The sequence below is a fragment of the Eumetopias jubatus genome, unplaced genomic scaffold (assembly GCF_037043125.1).
Source record: "Eumetopias jubatus isolate StellerSeaLion01/CBP00866 unplaced genomic scaffold, mEumJub1_p1.0 scaffold_10, whole genome shotgun sequence".
Classification (NCBI taxonomy): Eukaryota; Metazoa; Chordata; class Mammalia; order Carnivora; family Otariidae; genus Eumetopias; species Eumetopias jubatus.
The window spans coordinates 128,454,859-128,475,010 of record NW_028274816.1 but is presented as its reverse complement, the minus strand read 5'-3'; the positions used below and the strand labels follow the sequence as shown (position 1 = coordinate 128,475,010).

Sequence of the window (20,152 nt, the reverse complement as noted above, 5' to 3'; positions counted from 1 at the left end):
AGCGTACTGTGTCAACGTTAAATTTGCTGAAATTGCTAACTGTCCTGTGGTTTTATAGAAGAATATCCTTATTCTTAGGAACTGCACATCCAAATATCTGGGGTAAAGATCCTTGGTGTATGCAACTTACTCTCAAATGGTTCAGGAAAAAATACTGCATGTACACACACACACACATAGGTACAAAGTACAAATAATAAAGCAAATGGTACAAAATGGCACAAAACAGGTGAAGTGGATAAAATGTACACTATTCTTTGTACCAATCTTAGAACTTACCTTTAATTTGAAATCAAATAAACAGTCTTGTAAAAAGCCACAGAAAAATTTTTTAAAAATCTAGAACATAAAGCTAAATTATTCCTCTATATTCTTCACCTAAAAAAACAGAATGCTATAAAATATGGGATGTTATAAGATACTATCAAATAGCAGTGGTGAAATCATTTTATGTCTCTCTAATTAATGCATTTACATTAACTATTATGTTATCTACCTCATAAAGTTCAAATCCTCTAATAGCCCCTGGATGATAAAAGATAAAAAAAAATACAATAAGGCAAAGGAAAGGAAATTAGCAATAACAACAACAAAGCTTTCATTTTTCTTTCTTTTTTTTTTTAAAGATTTATTTCTTTATTTGACAGAGAGAGAGACAGTGAGAACAGGAACACAAGCAGGGGGAGTGGGAGAGAGAGAAGCGGGCTTCCCGCTGAGCAGGGAGCCCGACGCAGGGCTTGATCCCAGGACCCCAGGATCGTGACCCGAGCCGAAGGTAGACGCTTAACGACTGAGCCACCCAGGCACCCCTCACTTTTCTAAAACACATATTCTCAACAAAAAAATTCAGAAGAGCTTTTAATGATCTATTTTCCTACTGAACATAATATATTTAAGACAAGCTTAAAATAAAACTTATCCCAACTAACTTCTTTGTTCTGCTTTTAACTAACTTATTTGTTCTGCTTTAAACTTCTACACAATAAAGTCACAAGGGTAAATAACACTACTTCAAAGACCCAGTTTTTAAAATCAGACCAAACTGCCCAAAACAATATTTGAACACTTACAATAATTGTTTTAAAGAATAGATCTCCCAAAGCATTTTAACTTACTACTTTGTCTTTTATGAGAAGATTTTTTAAAAAACACAAAACAGAGAAACTTACAGTTCATCTCGTTGTCTCTGGGACAGCACCATTTTGGCTGTAATATCAAGCTTCTTTGATATAGTGGTATGTCCCTCCTTTGGGAAAATCAAAAAGCTTTGTGATCCCTGGATTTATAATTAAATATGCCACTAAGTGGCGTCCACACAGGGGAAGACGATTCTTTTACAAGTGAATCCAACCAGTAATCAGGAGATAGTCAACAAACAGGGTTCATTCCACCTAAGGGGGGGGAGAGGGAGAGAGAGAGAGAGAGAGAAGATAATTTCACTCACTTAGAATTTAAATTATTCCCAAATTACTATTTGCAGTATACACTTTCAAAGACGAGGTTTTCTTAATGCTAATATGATTATTAGATGTTTTCTGTTATAATTAATTCCGTAATATTAGTATATATTTTAAACTACCTTTAATAGTTTACTGAGCCAAAACAGCATTATTTTCAAATTTACCCATGCCCAACCATGTCACCTGCCAGAAAATACTGATATCAATTTTATTAAATTTCAAATATTAACATATAACTTCTCTAGACTATAACTCTCCCTCAAAGTAAAAAAAATTGGGGCACCTGGCTAGTTTAGTTGGTGGTGCATGCAACTCTTGATCTTAGGGTTGTGGGTTCGAGCCCAATGGTGGGTAGAGAGATTACTTAAAATTGAAATCTTTTAAAAAATCATAACCAAAGTAATCTTCAAGACTGAATATAAGTCAGTAATAATCTTAGAATACTTGATATTATGTAATAAAGTATTCAGCAAACACATGCCCTCTTAACCAATGCATTTAATCAAGAAACAATTTCATGTTATTTCAATTTATTTTGTGTTCTTTAGAAGCACCTGTTTTCAAAATAAAAAACTGCATGAACTACCCAAAAGTCTATGTGCTCATACACTAATCCAATTCTCTAACCCAGTTTTTGGATAATATTACTCAGTATTTCAGAGCTCTTTCCTTATACTTGTAACACTGTAAAATCAATTTCTATATAACATCTAAAAAGCATTGTGATCAGTTCAATCAGAGTAAATGTAGGTAAAAGTTAAGAAAAATCAAAAACTATTTCTTTTCTTAAAGAATTATTCTTTAAATCTATTTTACAAAAAAAAGTAAGTTTAGTTTATCTTCTCACACTGTACAAAAAATAGCTAGATAGAATTTCCACTGTGTTTAGAAAATATATTTGAGATAGTCTTACTTAAAATGCAGACTACTGGTACATACAAAATTCTGTTGGCAGGGATACTTGAAAGAAACAGGAAATCATCCTGTAAATAAAATGAAATTAACATCTAATGAAGGGCCTGTGGGACCACCTATCAAGAGACACATCATGGACAGAAGAGACAAAGACTGTTTCTTGAGTACCTTTTTCGTGCTATGCCAGTCACACTGTTCTATGCAAAGGGGATACAGTGGTGAATAAGCCAGTCAAGGAGTAGAAAAAAATGAGAGCAAACCCTGGTTTTAAATATGATCCTAAGTCAAAAAGTGAGTGCTCAGATGTTCCCAATGGACATGGGAAGATCCTTCTCTGTTTAGCAATTCTAGCAAATGTAATCAGGGATTTATTTTATGATCTTTTTTTTTTTTAAGATTTTATTTATTTGACAGAGAGAGACACAGAGAGAGAGGGAACACAAGCAGGGGGAGAGGGAGAGGGAGAAGCGGCTTCCTGCTGAGCAGGGAGCCCGATGTGGGGGCTCGATCCTAGGACCCCGGGATCATGACCTGAGCCAAAGGCAGACGCTTAATGACTGAGCCACCTAGGTGCCCCTTATTTTATGATCTTTAATGATTCTTCCAACCTAGAGACCACCTGGCTCAAAATGACAGCTGAAAAGCACCACATCTCTTTAAATCTAGAAAAATATGACTAAATATCAGTAATAGTGGAATGAGAACCAAACACAATGGACACCCCAGAAAACCATCTCTCTTTGGTATTTAACAACTTCTAGTTATTTAAGCCTTACTTTTCTAAGTCTTTTTTTTTTTAAAGACTTATTTATTTGAGAGAAAGTGCGCGTGAGCGTGGGGGGTGGGGCAGAAGGAAAGGGAGAGTCTCCAGCAGACTCTGCGCTGAGTGTGGAGCCCAATGTGGGACTTGATCTCATGACCCTGAGATCATGACCTGAGCCACAACCAAGAGTCAGCTGCTTAACTGATTGTGCCACCCAGGCACCCCTCACTTTTCTAAGTTTTAACCATCACCAAGCAAAAGCATCTAAGGACTCCTATACTCTGATAAAGGTCACATTAGGGTAAGGCTTATCTGATGGTGATGACTATCTGAACTGTCTACAGGTTTCTATTATCTGGAACAATGGTAATCCACAGGGTCCAATTTAATTATAGAAAGACTACCTCTAGCCAAAAAACTAAACCAGTGTACAAGAATAACAGCAGTACTAGAATACTAGGATGATCTAATAACAATAAAACCAAGAAGTAAATAAATCAGTGAATGTGTAACTGTGTACTGCACAATTTATTAATTCATCAAGCATTTACAAAACACCAGTACCAGGCACCAGGTCTAATGAAGGAAAATACTTGGTCTTTACACTCAAGAAGTTTAAAGTCTAGTGGAAGAGTCAGTTAAAACAGTGCAAAAAGGGGCACCTGGGTGTCTCAGCTGGCTAAGCGTCCAACTTGATTTCAGCTTAGGTCATGATCTCAGGATCATGAGATCGAGCCCCACACTGGGCTCTGTGCTAGGCGGGGAGTCTGCTTGAGATTCTCTCCCTCTGCCCCTCCCCCTTGCTCTCTCTCTCTCAAATAAATAAAATCTAGAAACAAACAAAAAACCACCAGTGTAAAAGCAGAGTAAGTACTACATAGGAGGCGATGACTCAGGATGAAGATCATAAAACAAGCTCAGGTCTTTACATTTATCCTAGGGGAAATGGGGAGCCATTAGATAACGTTTTTCAGAAAAATTACTTTTACTCACATAGTTAAAAATGGACCAGAAAGACAGGAAAGGAACAGACCAGACAGGAGGCTTACAGTAATGAAGGGGATAGATTATGGGGATTCACACTAGCATAGCAGCAGTGAAATGAACAGAATTACTTGAATTTAAATTATTAACCAGGTAAGTTTTACATGACTGGTGACTAGATTTGAGCAGCAAGGTGTGAGAAGGGTCAAGCAAGGAGTCAAGGATAACTTCTAGAGATTTCTGGCTTAGAACTATGTTAAACAGGAAACTCCTATGTGTGAGGGGATGAGGAAAGTGATGATTCATTCCATTTTAGGTACAGTTGATTCCAAGGTGCCTGCAAGGTTTTTAGTAGGAAATAGTACAAACAAGTCAGCTGTGAATAGAACCAACCTACCAAAAAAAACCCAAAACCCAAAAACCAAAAAACGATTTGGCACTTATCATTTTAGAGACAGTATAACTGAAGCCATGACAACGGAGGAACCATGGAGAATGCGCAGAGCTAGATGAGCAGAGGGCCTAGGCTAGAGCCAAGCAGAACAAGACCAACACCTAAAAAAAAAAAAAAGTCTACAACTGAGGCTGAGAGAAAGCAGTTAAAGAAGTAAAAGTAAAAACAGGAAAGAGTACATCACAGAAGCCAAGGAGTATTTCAAGAAGAAGTGGCAATCAACAGTATCCAACATTATCCAACTACTAAGCAAAATAAAGCTGAAATGGGTCTACTCCATTCCATATAGAGCCCACTGATAACCTTGATGAGAATGGTTTCAGTAAAATGATAAGGATATGGTTGAACATGCAGAAACCATATATAGATGTCTGACAAGTGCAGTGAGATGAAGTAAAGACAGTACCGTAAATAAGTATCTTAGAAATAGCTGGAAATGTTAAAAGGTTTTTCTCAACCAGATGAGATGCTTAAATGCTACTGGTGGAGGAAAAAAAAGACACAGAAGAAATGAAGAAAGGAATAAAGAATTTTAACATCACCATTTTCACCCCCTAATCAACCAAAGGCAAACAGACAACCAGACACGATGTATCCCATGACAGAATAACACTGCACCACCTATAAAATACTCTTGCCACAAAATCAAATCTGAATCTGTTTAAGTCTCTGGCTCCAACTATCTATTTGCAAGAAGTACAAAGGGCAGAGGAATATGTTAAAGACACCATGGGGATACAACCAGGAATATCCAGACTGTGAAAATCCTTGTAAAATAAATGACCCAGTTTCTTCAAATAAATTCCAAGGAAAGGAAGAAAAAGAGCCAGAAAGGGAAACCTACAGACTGATAAAGACAAAAGTGACATATCAACAATCGCAGTTTACAGACCTTATTTAGATCTGGAATTTTAAAAAACTGTTTGAAAAATAAACTGCAAAATAAATCAATGTGAACACTAGATGGAGGTCTGATATTAAAGAGTAATTGTGAATTTTTCAAGAATCATAATGGTATTGTGGTTTTTACTTATTATTTATTTTATTTTTAGAGAGTGAGCGAGCTCGTGCATGCAGGGGTGGCAGGGCATAGAGAGAGGGAGAATCCTAAGCAGGCTCCAGGCCCAGCCGATGTGGGGCTGTATCTCACAACCCTGAGATCATGACCTGAGCCAAAATCAAGAGTCAGGTGCTTAAACAACTGAGCCACCCAGGTATCCCAATAATGTGGTTATTTTTAAGACTTTTAGAAATATACAAGGGGCGCCTGGGTGGCTCAGTCGTTAAGCATCTGCCTTCGGCTCAGGTCATGATCCCAGAGTCCTGGGATCAAGCCCCACATCGGGCTCCCTGCTTGGCAGGAAGCCTGCTTCTCCCTCTCCCGGTCCCCCTGCTTGTGTTCCTGCTCTTGCTGTCTCTCTCTCTGTCAAATAAATAAATAAAATCTTAAAAAAAAAAAAGAAATGTACAACAAAAAATTTATCAGTAAAATATGTCTGGGATATGGGTCAAAAAAATTTGTGCAGTGGGGCGCCCAGCTTGCTCAGTTGGTGGACCAATGCAACTCTTGATCTGGGGTTGTGAGTTCAAGCCCCACATTGGGTGTAAAGTTTACATAAAAATAAAATGTTGGGACTAAGAATCTAAGAATATAATGTACAGTATTTCTCAGATTTACCTTTAGCCTGATTAATATTTTAACATATAACTGCAAAATATCACATGACAAAAGACAGAAATGGTTCTCCAACAGAACAAAAGAGACAGTTTAGAATATTTTGCAATGAACAATCTATATTTATAACCAACAGTACAAATAAACCAGGCAATATTTTCATACCACCTGGTAAAGGAGTTCTTAATCTTTTTTGGGGGTCACTAGATTCCTTTGAAAATGTAATGAAAATCAAGATCTCTTCCCTCAAAGAAGCACATATAAACAAAATATTACATGCATTTCAAGGCGGTTTCCAAATTCTTCCAAAGTCAACATAATGAATGAGAAGACCTAACATTTTTTAAATGTATTCTGGCAGCACTTCAATAATCCCTTCTAAGCTACTTGTATATATTACAAACATATTTCAAAGAAAAGTCTCATTTATTCATTTGCATGTCAATATCTAGGCATTCTTAGAGATCAGATCTGTGTTGCCTAAGCACTAGAAACAAGCTTCAGTATGGTTTTTGGAATGCAGAATTCTTAACCGTTCTATATTCTAATATTATATCTGTTCATCTGCTATACAAATGCAGCTCTCCTAAACAACGTTTATTGCTTGGATAAGTACCTCACCATAGAAAGAAGGGGAAAAGTAAAAAAGAAAAGATAAATAACTGAGCATTAAAAAATGTTACAAAATTGAATGGTGAGTTAATTTAAATTCTTTTCATTTTCAGTTTCCATGTGTTATCATAGGTTTCACACTTATTAAAACAACTTATACCATATTTCATTAATAATTTATTTTGTACATTGGTCCCTAACCATGAGTTTATGAAATAGGGAAAATACAGAAAATAAAAGATGTGTGTAAGAGAAAAACAAACAACTATATGTTAACAGTAGATATTAATACATATACAATGGAAATAATCAGATTTGTTATTAGATGTAGACATAAGAGTTTAGGAGAGACACCAAAGACCTACACTACAGTAATTGGATAATTACCAATAACTCCTGCTCTCATGAAATTGTCACTTGACAATGCTTTATTTAAAGAGGGTCAGCAGAAAGGTGCCTAGGTGGCTCAGTCAGTTAAGCGTCTGCCTTCGGCTCCAGTCATGATCCCAGGGTTTTGGGATGGAGCCCCGCATCGGGCTCCCTGTTTCTCTCTCTGCCCCTCCCTCATTCTCTTTCACTTCCTCTCTCAAATAAAATCTTAAAAAAAAAAAAAAGGGTCAGCATATTATCTACCTTGCTTGAACAGCACATATATTATAGCTCATAATCCTAATCCAAACAGTATTTTCCAGATACAGCAATGAGGCAAGGCAGCAACTACTGCCAATCAAGATTTACTGAGTACCTTTGCACACTAGTTAATTTTCAGAAGTTAAATAAAATCTGTTGTTTCCCAATTAACTGCATGTTTCATGGTACTTTGCAAATCATTACATTTTTAGCATAGTTCCAAAAAACAGAATTTTTCTCAAAGTCACTAATAGGATGTAAGATATTTTATTAATATGCATGACTATTCATATTACAGATATACCCCTCTTGGTGCTTCCAACTATTTTACCTATTATCCTTACATAGATTTTATATATAATAATTCAATAAAGAAAAATAAAGATAACCTCTTTTTAAGAATATTTTTATTGGGTGCCCGAGTGGCTCAGTTGTTAAGCGTCTGCCTTCGGCTCAGGTCATGATTCCACGTCCTGGGATCAAGCCCCACATCGGGCTCCTTGCTCTGCGGGACACCTGCCTTCTCCCACTCCCCCTGCTTTTGTTTCCTTTCTCGCTGCCTCTCTGTCAAAAAAAAAATAAAATCTTTTTTAAAAAACTAAAAATAAAAAATAAAAAGATTTTTATTTATTTGAGAGAGAGAGAGTCAGAGAGCAAGAGCACAAGTGGGGTCAGGGGCAGAGGGAGAGGGAGAAGCAGACTCCCCACGGAGCAGGGAGCCTGACATGGGGCTCAATCCCAGGACCCTGGGATCATGACCTGAGCCAAAGGCAGACACTTAACCAACTGAGCCACCCAGGTACCCCTAACCTTTTTTTTTACAAGGTGGTAAAAAAGGATGAAAAAATACTTGTCTATAATTTAATGAATTAAGATCTCAAATTGGCCTAAACAACTAAAAGCTACTTTCCTAGTTGACACTGGCCATACATTACATTTCAAAAGAATCAGACCAAGGGGTGCCTGGGTGGCTCAGTCGGTTAAGCCTCCAACTTCTTTTTTTTTTTCCCCCAAAGACTTTATTTATTTTTGACCTGAGCTGAAGGCAGATGCCTAACGACTGAGCCACCCAGGCACCCCAAGCCTCCAACTCTTTTGAGTTTGGCTCAGGTCATGATCTCAGGATCATGAGATAGAGCCCCACGTAGGACTCAGGGCTCACAGTGGGTGTGGAGAGTGGAGCCTGCTTAAGATTCTCCCTCTCCCTCTGCCCCTCCCCACCCTCCCTGTTGGCTTTCTCTTAAAAAAGAATCAGACCAAGGTTTTTTAAAGAACAGATAACCAGCATCAAACAAAAAAGAGACATAAATAAAACTGCCTATTCATGTTATATGCCATAACTATTTTTAGATAATCAAATTAACACATAGTTAAGTTCTAAGCTTCTCTCAACTATGAAATGGACTTAAATGTGAAATATACCTCAGGATTTAGTGAGGATTAACCAGGATAATAATATAAACAAATTCTATAATTAATACCATACATGTTAACCTCTGCCATCAGTTTTGAACTTTAAATGTATTTTAAAAATCCCAGCTTAAATACGATGAATACCTGCAATGAACCTGGGATATGATTTCTTATCAAAGTTCTTGTTCACTTATTTTTGACACTTTTTTCATAAAGTATAACAAAGAATGTGTATGGTCCAGTTAGTGTCACATGACTGATGTTCTATAAATTTTGAGAAATGAAAACTGAAGCAATCATCTCCCAAAGTGGTTCTAATGTACACCTGGTTATTTCCTTCTTCAACTATTTTAATATGTCCAGTTTGACAAAAATACACATGTGGCATTTATTGTTCCTGAAGATAATCATGGTAAAGGGTCTTATCCTCAGAGATTCTGAGGAGACATCTAAATTTTTTAAGTCTCCAACTGATTTTGATGCACATCCTCAGTGGAAAACCATACCCTCAACAGTATAAACTACAGCCAGTCCTAAAGGGTTAAAAGCAAAATTTCATCAAGAAATCATCAGTGTCAAACAATGAATCATGGAACACTACATCACAAACTAATGATATAATGTATGGTGATTAACATAATAAAAAATAAAAAAGAAATATACCTAAATACTTAAAAAAAAAAAGAAAGAAATCATCAGTGTCAGAAAATGTTATCTGGGCTCTAAGGGCAAAAATCAAATTACAAGGCCAAGTTACTCAGATTTCAATGGTAATTCCAAACTGCCACTCAAATTCAAAAAAATATTTACAAGACTCCTCAGATATGAAGAGGTATATTAACAGGAAAAAGAGGTCAATCCAACATTTTGAAATAAGTATTTTTCATTAGTTAAGCTTTTATTAAGATTTTTTAAAAAGATTTTATTTATTCATTTTATTTGAGAGAGTGTGTGTGCTCATGTGCCCACACGCAAGCAAGGGGAAAGGCAGAAGGAGAGAGAGAATTCCAAGGTGACTCCACGCCAAGTGCAGAGCTGGAGGGATATGGGGGTTGATCTCACACCCTGGGATCCTGACCTGAGTGGAAACCAGGAGTCGGAGGCTTAACCAGCTGTGCCCCTCATTAAAAATTTTTTAAAAATACTTCAAGAAGGGGTTCCTGGGTGGCTCAGTCGGTTAAGCATCTGCCTTTGGGTAATGATCTTGGGGTCCTGGGATCAAGCCCTTCATCTGGCCCACCACTCAGCAGGGAGTCTTCTCCCTCTGCCCCTCCCCTTGTTTGTGGGCTCTTTCCCTCGTTCCCTCTCTCAAATAAATAAAATCTTAAAAAAAATACTTCAAGCTGGTCTGTTCATTATTTAAATAGTCTTCCTGGTATGTTCTAATAGACAACATTCTTTTGCATCTTATTAACTTTGTTACCTTTTATTTTGATTGTGTCTTCTCCCCAAGAACCAGAAAGTAAGTATTTTAGGTTTTGCCAACCTCAGTATCTATAGCAAGAAAACAACAATAAATATGTAAAGCCATTTGCAATGACATGAATGGAGCTAGAGATGCTATTTGTCTTTCTCTGACTTATTTCGCTTAGCTAGAGTATTATGCTAAGCAAAATAAGTCAGAGAAAGACAGCACGATTTCACTCATATGTGGAATTTAAGAAGCAAAACAAATGAATAAAGCAGAAAGAAAAGACTCTTAACTATAGAGAACAAACTGATGGTGACCAGGAGGAAAGTGGGTGGGGGGATGTGTTAAATAGGCGATGGGGATTAAGGAGTGCACTTATGATGAGCTTAGGGTGATGTATGTTAAGTGATGAATCACTATACTGTACACCTGAAACTAATATTACATTGTATGTTAGCTGGAATTTAAATAAAAACTTAAAAAAAAAAAAGATGAGGGGCGCCTGGATAGCTCAATCAGTTAAACATTTGACTCTTGATTTCGGCTCAGGTCATGATCTCAGGGTTGTGAGACTGAGCCCCACATTGGGCTCCAAGCTCAGTGTAGAGCCTGCTTGGGATTCTCTTTCCCTCTCCCTCTGTCCCGACCCACCACCTTGTGCTCTCTCTCTCTCTCGGGATTGTCTTTCCCTCTCCCTCTGTCCCAACCCACCACCTTGTGCTCTCTCTCTCTCTCACACACACATACACACACACACACACACACACTCTATCTCAAAAAAAAAAAAAGATTAAAAAAAAATGTAAAGGAACAGGTGTTTCTGTTCCAATTAAACTTTATTGAAACCGAACTGTGAATTTCATGCAATCTTTTTTAACAAATTGATAATTTATAAAATTAACAAATTTTTTACAAAAAAAAGTTTACAAGATATTCTTTTGCTTTTTTCAACCACCAAAAATTGTAAAAATCATGCTTAGCTCACAGGCTGTACAAAAACAAGTAGCAGGCAGGATTTGGTTTGCCAGCCGTAATTTCCAAACCCCCTTAACCAAACAAATGAAGTTAACTGATACAGGCCCCTTTTACTAATAGGATCTATTTCACAGAATTGTCGAGCAGACTGAATGAGTTGATTACATATAAAGTGCTTACAACAGTACCTGGTACATAGGAAGTGCTATATGATTTTATATATCTATACCGTAATTTTTTTCTGTATCTTCTCTATTTTGTTTAATATCCCCTCCCCTATTAGCCTATCACACTGAAATGTTTTGTCTAAAATCTGTTATAAAAAGGGAAAATCCTTCATTGTTGAGGGAGAAAAAGTATTCAATTGATTCATTAGTTTTTCCTTGAAACTAACTTTTCAGTTACTGAAACTAACTAAAGCTCTCTTTTCCAAAAATCTAAAGTAAATACCTACCTGCAATTTATCCATAGCAGTAGTATTATTAACTGCAATCTCAGGCAAAACAAAACAAAACAAAACATCTTACCTACCTACTAAGACCTCAGAGGAGGACATAGAGATTCCTAATTTCCAACACACTAATGCAAATGCATTTAGGAAGGACTTGCCTGTGAATGTACCATTACACGATAAACAAGGCATAGCTTACAAATTCAGGTTTAAGAGTACTTTTTTCCTTTAGTTAATCAATTAGCAAAAGAAAGTTAGTGATTCTCATCCTGGCCTGGCCCAGACTAGTACTAAAATGTGAGTCAAAGAATCTAAGGAAAAGCTACCTTAGAAAACGAGTAAGGCCATTATCTCCAGAAAGGTATAAAGAGGCAGCATTCCACATGTCCAAGTCTTCATTATTAAATGTTTTATTTTGGGTACACTCCCCTTACCATGTTTTGCAATTTTCCTTTCCCCTTCAAGATTCAGCCTGAAAGCAGTCTATCACTACCTCTGTGAAGCCTACCCTGGCTAGCCCACTCCCCTTTGCAGAGGTAGGTTCCCTCTTTTTTAGTCTTACTGTATCATGTATACATATATATATAACCCTAATAACCATTTACTGACATTAGGTGCTACGCTTCTTTACTACAATGTTTAATTCTCACAATACCCAGCAAGGAAACTAATATCCTCATTTAACAGATGAAGAAGTCATGTATCCAAGGTCAAACAGTTGGATATTGGCAGGGCCAGGATTCAAACCAGGTTTGCTTTTGACTCCCACACCAATGGTTTCAAACAGCAGGAATGTGAACAGAGAGGAGGCCAAGTAGGCAAGACTCTCTTTTTATCTGCTTATATATTGAGTTTCTGCATACAAGGTTTTTTGGGAAAAGTTTCCGCTCTTAAGATAAATTTGAGCAGCACCTAGGTGGCTCAGTCTGACTCTTGATTTCAGTTCAGGTCATGATTTTGGAGTCCTGGGATTGAGCCCTGCTTCAGGCTCCACGCTCAGCAGGGAGTCTGCTAAAAGATTTTCTCCCTCTCCCTCTGCCCTTCCCCCCCTGCCTTCACACACACCCTCTCTCTCAAATACATAAATCTTTAAAAACAAAAAAGACAAATTTGAAAAATCACTGATACTACCTTGTGTTGCGCATTCTTTCTAAGTAACTCTATATATGCCGTCTCTAGTACCACACTGACCTCCTTAGAAGGCAAACACTGAACTGAACTTCTTTGCCTCTAGAACCAGGCATAGGGTCTTGGCACTCAACAAATGTTTGTAGGGAATCAAGCCTTCAAAGCAAAACTTTCCAAATTAATTAACTATACTTCCACAGTTACAGGCAATTATAAAGTTATTTATAACTGCACAGCAATTTATACTTAATGAAATTCTTTCATATATATGTTATCTTCTTAAAAAAGAGAAACCAAGCTGAACATTTTACAATGTTTTCCAAAATGGCACATTTATTCAATATTCAAGGCTTTATTTTAATAAGACATCAGTTATCCAAAAAAACCGTGTTTTATTTTGTTTTAATTGCCATATCAAAATACTATCAGGGTTAACCATATTAAATTGCCAATAACAGCAATTACACAGGTTCAACCTAATACTTATCAATACTATTTAAAGAGTATTAGCAAAGTTCTCAGCATAAATAGCAGAACTTGAGGGATTTATTTACATTTTTAACCAAAAAAAGTAAGCAGAGTAACTCCCTCCTGTGATTTCATACTTGTCTGTATATATACGCACAATTTAACAATTCTCACACTATACTCTAATTATCTGCCTTGATATCTCTTAACAACATTCCTCCAAAGCCTCCAACCTTGACATATTCCTTTTTGTATCTTTATATCATGGTAATTCTTTAAAAAAAAAAAAACCATGGTAATTAACATACAACTGGTATTTAGTAAATGTTTCTAAATGACTTGTACAGGCATCAATAGTAAAACAAATAAAAATCTACTATGTCCTCAGAACTAAAGATGCACTGTATCGCTTTATTCTCATTCTACTTTTTTAAAATTCCAAAAAATTCAAATTTTGAAATGTAGGCAAAAATCAAAGTCCAGCTCCCTGGGGCTGGTTTCAATATAATTTTTTTCTTTTTAAAGGCTGAACACTGATTATACTACAACTTTAAAATTGAAGACCTTTTTACATTCTAACATGTGTATTACTTTTCCAGTTTCTGCTTATAAATGTTACATTTTCAGGTGACAACTAGACAGACATAGCTACAACCGCCCTGTAAGCCTGATGTTTTAAGTTAAAACTAAGTCACACACAAACACACAAATCCAATGCTGTAACACAAGAAAAAAGTTTCCTAATGCTTTCCAATCACACAAATAATAGATATACTGCTTTTTTTTTTAAGATTTTATTTATTTATTTGAGAGAGAGAGAGCAAGAGAGAGCAGGTGCAGGGGGGAGGGGCAGAGGGAGAAGCAGAGAAGCCCGATGTGGGACTCCATCCTAGGACCCTGGTACATGACCTGAGCCAAAGGCAGACGCTTAACCGACTGAGCCACCCAGGTGCCCCAAAGATATATTGTTCTATGTGTCCTTTTTTTTTGGAGTAAGGTTTGGTGAATACTAACTAATGCAAATAGTCCATTCTGACAATGCAGAAATCACTACAATTCCTAAGCAAGGGAGCAGTGTTCTAAAATTGGTATTTCATGGTGATTGTTTTGGAGATAATACCTAAGAGATACTAAAGCAAGGGAAAGCTGGAAGTAGAAGATGACAGAGGCCTGGACTGGGATGGAGCAATGGAATGATGAGAAAAAAAGAGCTTTTATGGTCAAACTACAACTCAGCATAAGTGGAATTTTTTTTTTTTTTGACACAGTCCACTACTTGCTGCTCTTGGTCTTGAAGATGACCTTTCTCTAGTCCTAAAGACAGAGCCCTGTTTACATCCAAGGACAACTGCCCAGGTATTATGACAACACAACTGGAAAACCTTCAGTGTCTCTCAACTGAACTGATTTCTAGTTTACTATTATCTATAGCAGTGTTTGCCTCCACTGAAACAGATAACAGACAACTGAGAACTGTATTCTTGGTGTCAGTTATTCAATTTGTTTCCTGAGGATCTTCCAGGTACCCAGTATTCAAACCCAACAATACAGATCTGTGTCCCATGTAGCTCAGCACATAGGAAAGCTGCCTATGACATAAAAGCAATGTTAAGAAATCGTTCCTGTCCATAAGAAACTTATATATGTTGAATATAATTGGAAGATGTGAGCTATACATATCCTTTCATTCATTCATTGATTATGCTAGGCTCTGTGCTAAGAGGTTTTAAGATTAAACATGATAGTAAGGTGGGAAGGAGGGACAGGAAAGAAGGCAAAAACAAGAATATAACATAAGCTGAAGACTAAGTCAGCTTTATAAACTAAAAGACTAAAAAAACAAGTGATTAGAAATTTTTGAGGCAGGTTTTGGAAGAAGGAAAAATAATATGTTGAATAAAACATGACAAATGCAAAATTATTTTAAGCAGTTGGAAAATACAGTATTGCTGAAAAGTTGAGGCTAAAGATGGCAAATACAAGGAGTCATGAGAAACTAGGTTTTGACTGAATTCAAAAGATTCAGTAGTGAAGGTAGTAACAAGATACAGAACTGTAGTTCTAGTACAGATGAAGAAAAAAAATCTTATTTTTAAGGGGCAGAGACATATATTAGTATGTTTCTTGAGGGTAGAGACCATCTCTATTACAGACATAATAAATAAAAAACAATACCTCCTTACATTTAATCTATGCTAAAAACTATCATGAATTCTGATCCATAGGAATGGTCTTCTGCTGAGGCAAATTCTAGCAGCATAAAACAGGGTTGTGTATTGGCCCTTTTTTCTTTCAAGTCTATTTCTTAATGATTTTACCATTTGGGGATACTCTGGAAAAATAATGCTCTGAGTACCTTCAAACATGACAGTCGTGTAACAGATTTAAATTTTTTTCTAAGAGGAATCTTAAGCTACAAGCCCTCACACAAATTCTATTTGGGTAAACTAGGTTTTCACAAAAATATTTAAATCCTACATAAAAATGGTCTGTATTTCATGTACGGAACATCTGCACTTTAAGGTGCTTGCCAAAGAAATCAATCTCAGTATGTATGGAAGACTGGGTTGAGAGAAATTCTATCCATTGGTCAGACAACAAAGGGCAATCTACATACTTTTTCAGACTGCCTCTCCCATGTGGTTGATCTTTCCATATTGTGTAATTAAATACTAGACAACCATCTACCTTAGAGATGTTAAGGAGGGTAATGATAATACATAATCCCCCTTACGAAGACCCCTATGAAAAATTCTAATCTGACAGTGGTTAGTTATCTTTCTGAATTAACTAGTTTACTTTTATCATAAGAACATTGTGAAAATAACAGGTTTTTTTCATTGTTAGCTCATAGAAAGCTAAGAGTTAAATTTGTGCTCTGCCTGTAGCAAGTACATTGTGATACACCTTTTTGGCCTAGATTCTGATTACATTTTATCCTTACCCTTTGTTTGTTTCTTCTTTCTCTTCATTTTTTATTTTAAACATCTTATTTATTGATTTGACAGAGAGATAGAGCCAGAGAGCCCAAGTAGGAGGAATGGCAGAGGGAGAGGGAGAAGCAGACTCCCCGCTGAGCAGGAAGCCTGATGCAGGGCTTGATCCCAGGACCCTGGGTCATGACCTCAGCCGAAAGCACATGCTCAACCACGGAGCACCCAGGTGCCCTTTCTCTTCACTTTTAATTTATGGTATTTTGTAGTATGTGCATCTTTATAAACTGCCTTAAATAAAGGGTTACAAATCAAATACAGAAACTAAACAGGTAAAACTGTGAATCAGCTAGAAAAAAAGACAACAGTGGTAGAACTGGTTTTTTTTTTTTTTTAAAGATTTTAGAGTCAGACACTTAGCAGACTAAGCCATCCAGGCACCCCTAGAACTGGGTTTTTAATATAAGTTAAATTAAAATTAAAAACAAAATGATGAGAAGAACTATGATTGCAACCCAAACTCTGGACCACCTGGGGCACCTGGCTGTCACTGGAGTGTGCTGGAGTGTGCAACACAATCTCAGGGTTGTGGGTTAGAGCCCTGTGTTGGGTGTAGGGATAACTTAAAAAGAAAAAGAAAACCCTGGACCATGCACTTGTAATCTGTGGATAAGGTATTTAATAAATACACAGTGCTGAAACATAGGATGGTTGAAGAGTTTTCAACCCCTCTGCTTAAATAAACCTTTCTAGAACAAGGGTATATATAACAGCTTAAAAAAAAAAAAAGGTGAATATCTTGCATTGTACAGAACTTCATGAATTACAAACTATCTTAATATCTTTTTGATCTTCAACTGCACTGTGTCCTCAAAGCAACTTACACAAGAATGAAGAGATCACAAACAGAGGTCTACAGAGAACAATGCAGGTAATATAAATGAGAAAAGCAAGGAAGGTTGTAATCTTTCCATACAAGACTCATTTTGTTTGCATATTACAATATTCTTCACTCCTAGAGAAATATGCTCTGTTCCACTTTGTTGACTATTGCAGTCATCCAACTATACTTTTTTCCATTTTTTTACAGAAACATCAACAAAGAAGTATTTCTTCACTATAAAAAACAGTGCAAGGGCAATAATTAAACAGTAATGAAGTGGTAGGAACTTGTTTCACTGGCGAGCTTATGCCCATCTAAAGGAGGGCAGCTGCAACTCCGCTTGGACCAACTGCTGCCATGGGAAAATGTGAGCCTCACAGTTGCAAGAGCTCCTAATTTTTCAGGATAATCCAAAAATGGAGACCTTATGCAAAATAGCTAATTTTTAAATGTTGACACAAAAGAATTTTTTTAATGATGCAAGGCAAAGATAAATGCAATTACAGATTTGGTTTTGCCTAAAGACTGCCTACCAGTGTGTAAACCCTAGCTCAGTACCAGATTAATATGGGTTTTTGAATAGTTGAAGAGACAAGAAAGAAAAACAGGATTTACGAATTTATGGTCTAAAAAAAATATATATATATATATATATATCAGTGCTAACAATATGATCTATTCTATTTATTCAATTAAAAGCATACAAATTACTAAATAACAAATATTTAATTAATAACCTTAGGATAAATTCTGCAATGCAAAAATAAAAAATAATTTTATGTTATCTATAGACAGCTTCATGTTTACTGAAGTACTATCTATAATGAAAATTTAGAAACAACCTAAATGTCTATTTTTGTAGTACAGATATAAAGAAGCTACAGTATAATCATATATGATAAACTATACAACAAAATAAACTAGATCTACATATTAGTAATATATCTAGAAAACACTGTTAGGTTAAAAAAATTTTTAGAATAATATAGAGTATATAATTCATATAAATTTTAAGCATTATTGTTTTTTAAAGATTTCATTCATCTATTTGAGAGAGAGAGAGAGAGAGAGAGAGAGGGACAAGCAGACTCCCCACTGAGCTGGGAGCCAAATGTGGGGGCTTGATCCCAGGAACTCAATATCATGACCCCAGCCAAAGTCAGATGCTTAACTGACTGAGCCACCCAGGTGCCCTTTAAGCATTATTTGTTTTCTTTTGTTTTGTTTAAAAACTTTGAAAGAGAACATGGGGGAGGGGAAGGACAGGGGGAGGAGAAGCAGGTTCCCTGCTGAGCAGGGAGCCTGGATGAGGGGCTGGATCCCAGGAGCCGAAGGCAGACGCTTAACCGACTGAGCCACGCAGGCACCCATATTTTAAGCATTATCATACATAGTTTATGGATACATATATGTATACTTTACTGTTATAGTATAAAAACAGAACAAAAGGATATATACAAACTTTAAGAGGAACTTTACCACTGGGAAGAGTGAGGGAGGGGTAACGGATTAGAAAGAGGTATAAAAAGGACATCAACTACAATAATGCTTTATTTCTTTGTTTTTTTTTAAGATTTTATTTATTTATTCATAAGAGACAGAGAGAGGCAGAGGGAGAAGCAGGCTCCCCGCTGAGCAGGGAGCCCGATGCAGGACTCAATCCCAGGACCCTGGGATCATGACCTGAGCTGAAGGCAGATGCTTAACCATATGAGCCACCCAGGTGCCCAATAATGCTTTATTTCTTTTCTTTTTTTTAAAGATTTTTATTTATTTATGTGACAGAGAGAGACACAGCGAGAGACGGAACACAAGCAGGGAGAGTGGGAGAGGGAGAAGCAGGCCTCCCGCGGAGCAGAGAGCCCGATGTGGGGCTCGATCCCAGGACCCTGGGATCACGACCGGAGCCGAAGGCAGACGCCTAACGACTGAGCCACCCAGGCGCCCCAATAATGCTTTATTTCTTAAACTAAAGCAAATATGACAAAATGTTAACATCTGTCAATTCTGGTAGTAGTGTATGTGGCTTTTTTTACATTACTGCAAGTACTTTTCCTGCATGTTTGATATATTCCATAATTAAAATAAATAATAAATTAAACTGGAGATATGTAAAATAAAAAACAAAAGCATTCTGAGTATAGGTCCCATCACAGGGCCTCCAACAGCAAACTGATGAAAGCACTGAAGGAATAAATCCTACACTTTTGAGGTCCTACTGTGTTGAGTTTTGGAGTTCAATAGTGGAGGTTCAAATGTCAACCTGGCCACTTAAAAACTGTGTGACCTTAGGCAAATTTTCAAATTTCCTAAGCCTATTTGCCCATTTATAAAAGGAGTTCTACTACCTACCTCAAATAGTTGTGGTGAAACTTAATGAGATAATCAGTGTTAAGAGCCTGCCTGCCATTTTAATTCCCTCAACAGAGCTCAGGAATAATGAAGAAGAGATAGTAATTTCACTTCGAAAAATGGCAATATGGCACAGTACCTTTTGCACTTTTACATACATAAGCAAAGTAAAAGAGACCCTTGCTCTCCTAGTGTCCAAGGACAAGAACAAATCACTTTTGCCATCACAAGATGGCAGAAAGTAAAGGTGGACTGCCCTATTACCATTATCAACTCATCTTAATCATCTTCATCATCACCATTAATAACAATGATCAACATTTACTAAATGTTCAGTTTTAGTGAGTGCCAGGTACTGTCCTAGGCTCTTTAAATGCATTAACTCATTTGCTACATCACATAAAATTTGATGTAAGCCAGAACAAGAGTGAAAGTAACAGATACCATAAGATTATGAACTGAGAAGAAAAGAAAATTTCTTTCAGGTGAAAAAAATTAGGGAGTTGCCTGGAAAAGGAAAATTTGGTATGCAGATTTGAAAGATGGACAGGTCAGGGTATATACAGAGAAAAAGAGAAGGGAGTGGCACAGTGAAAACACTAAGGAATAGGAAGTATCTTCATAAGGCTGAATTACAGGATACAT

General features: G+C 36.7%; 1 protein-coding gene across 1 annotated transcript in view; it reads right to left on the bottom strand.

Annotated features, from left to right (window-relative positions):
* Positions 1–20,152, bottom strand: part of PAFAH1B1 (platelet activating factor acetylhydrolase 1b regulatory subunit 1) — an 82,713-nt gene that overhangs the window by 49,856 nt on the left and 12,705 nt on the right. The window contains exon 2 of the mRNA XM_028109063.2: positions 1,170–1,391. Within this exon, the coding sequence (XP_027964864.1) occupies positions 1,170–1,201 (32 nt within the window). The 5' untranslated portion in view covers positions 1,202–1,391. The remainder of the gene's footprint in view (positions 1–1,169; positions 1,392–20,152) is intronic.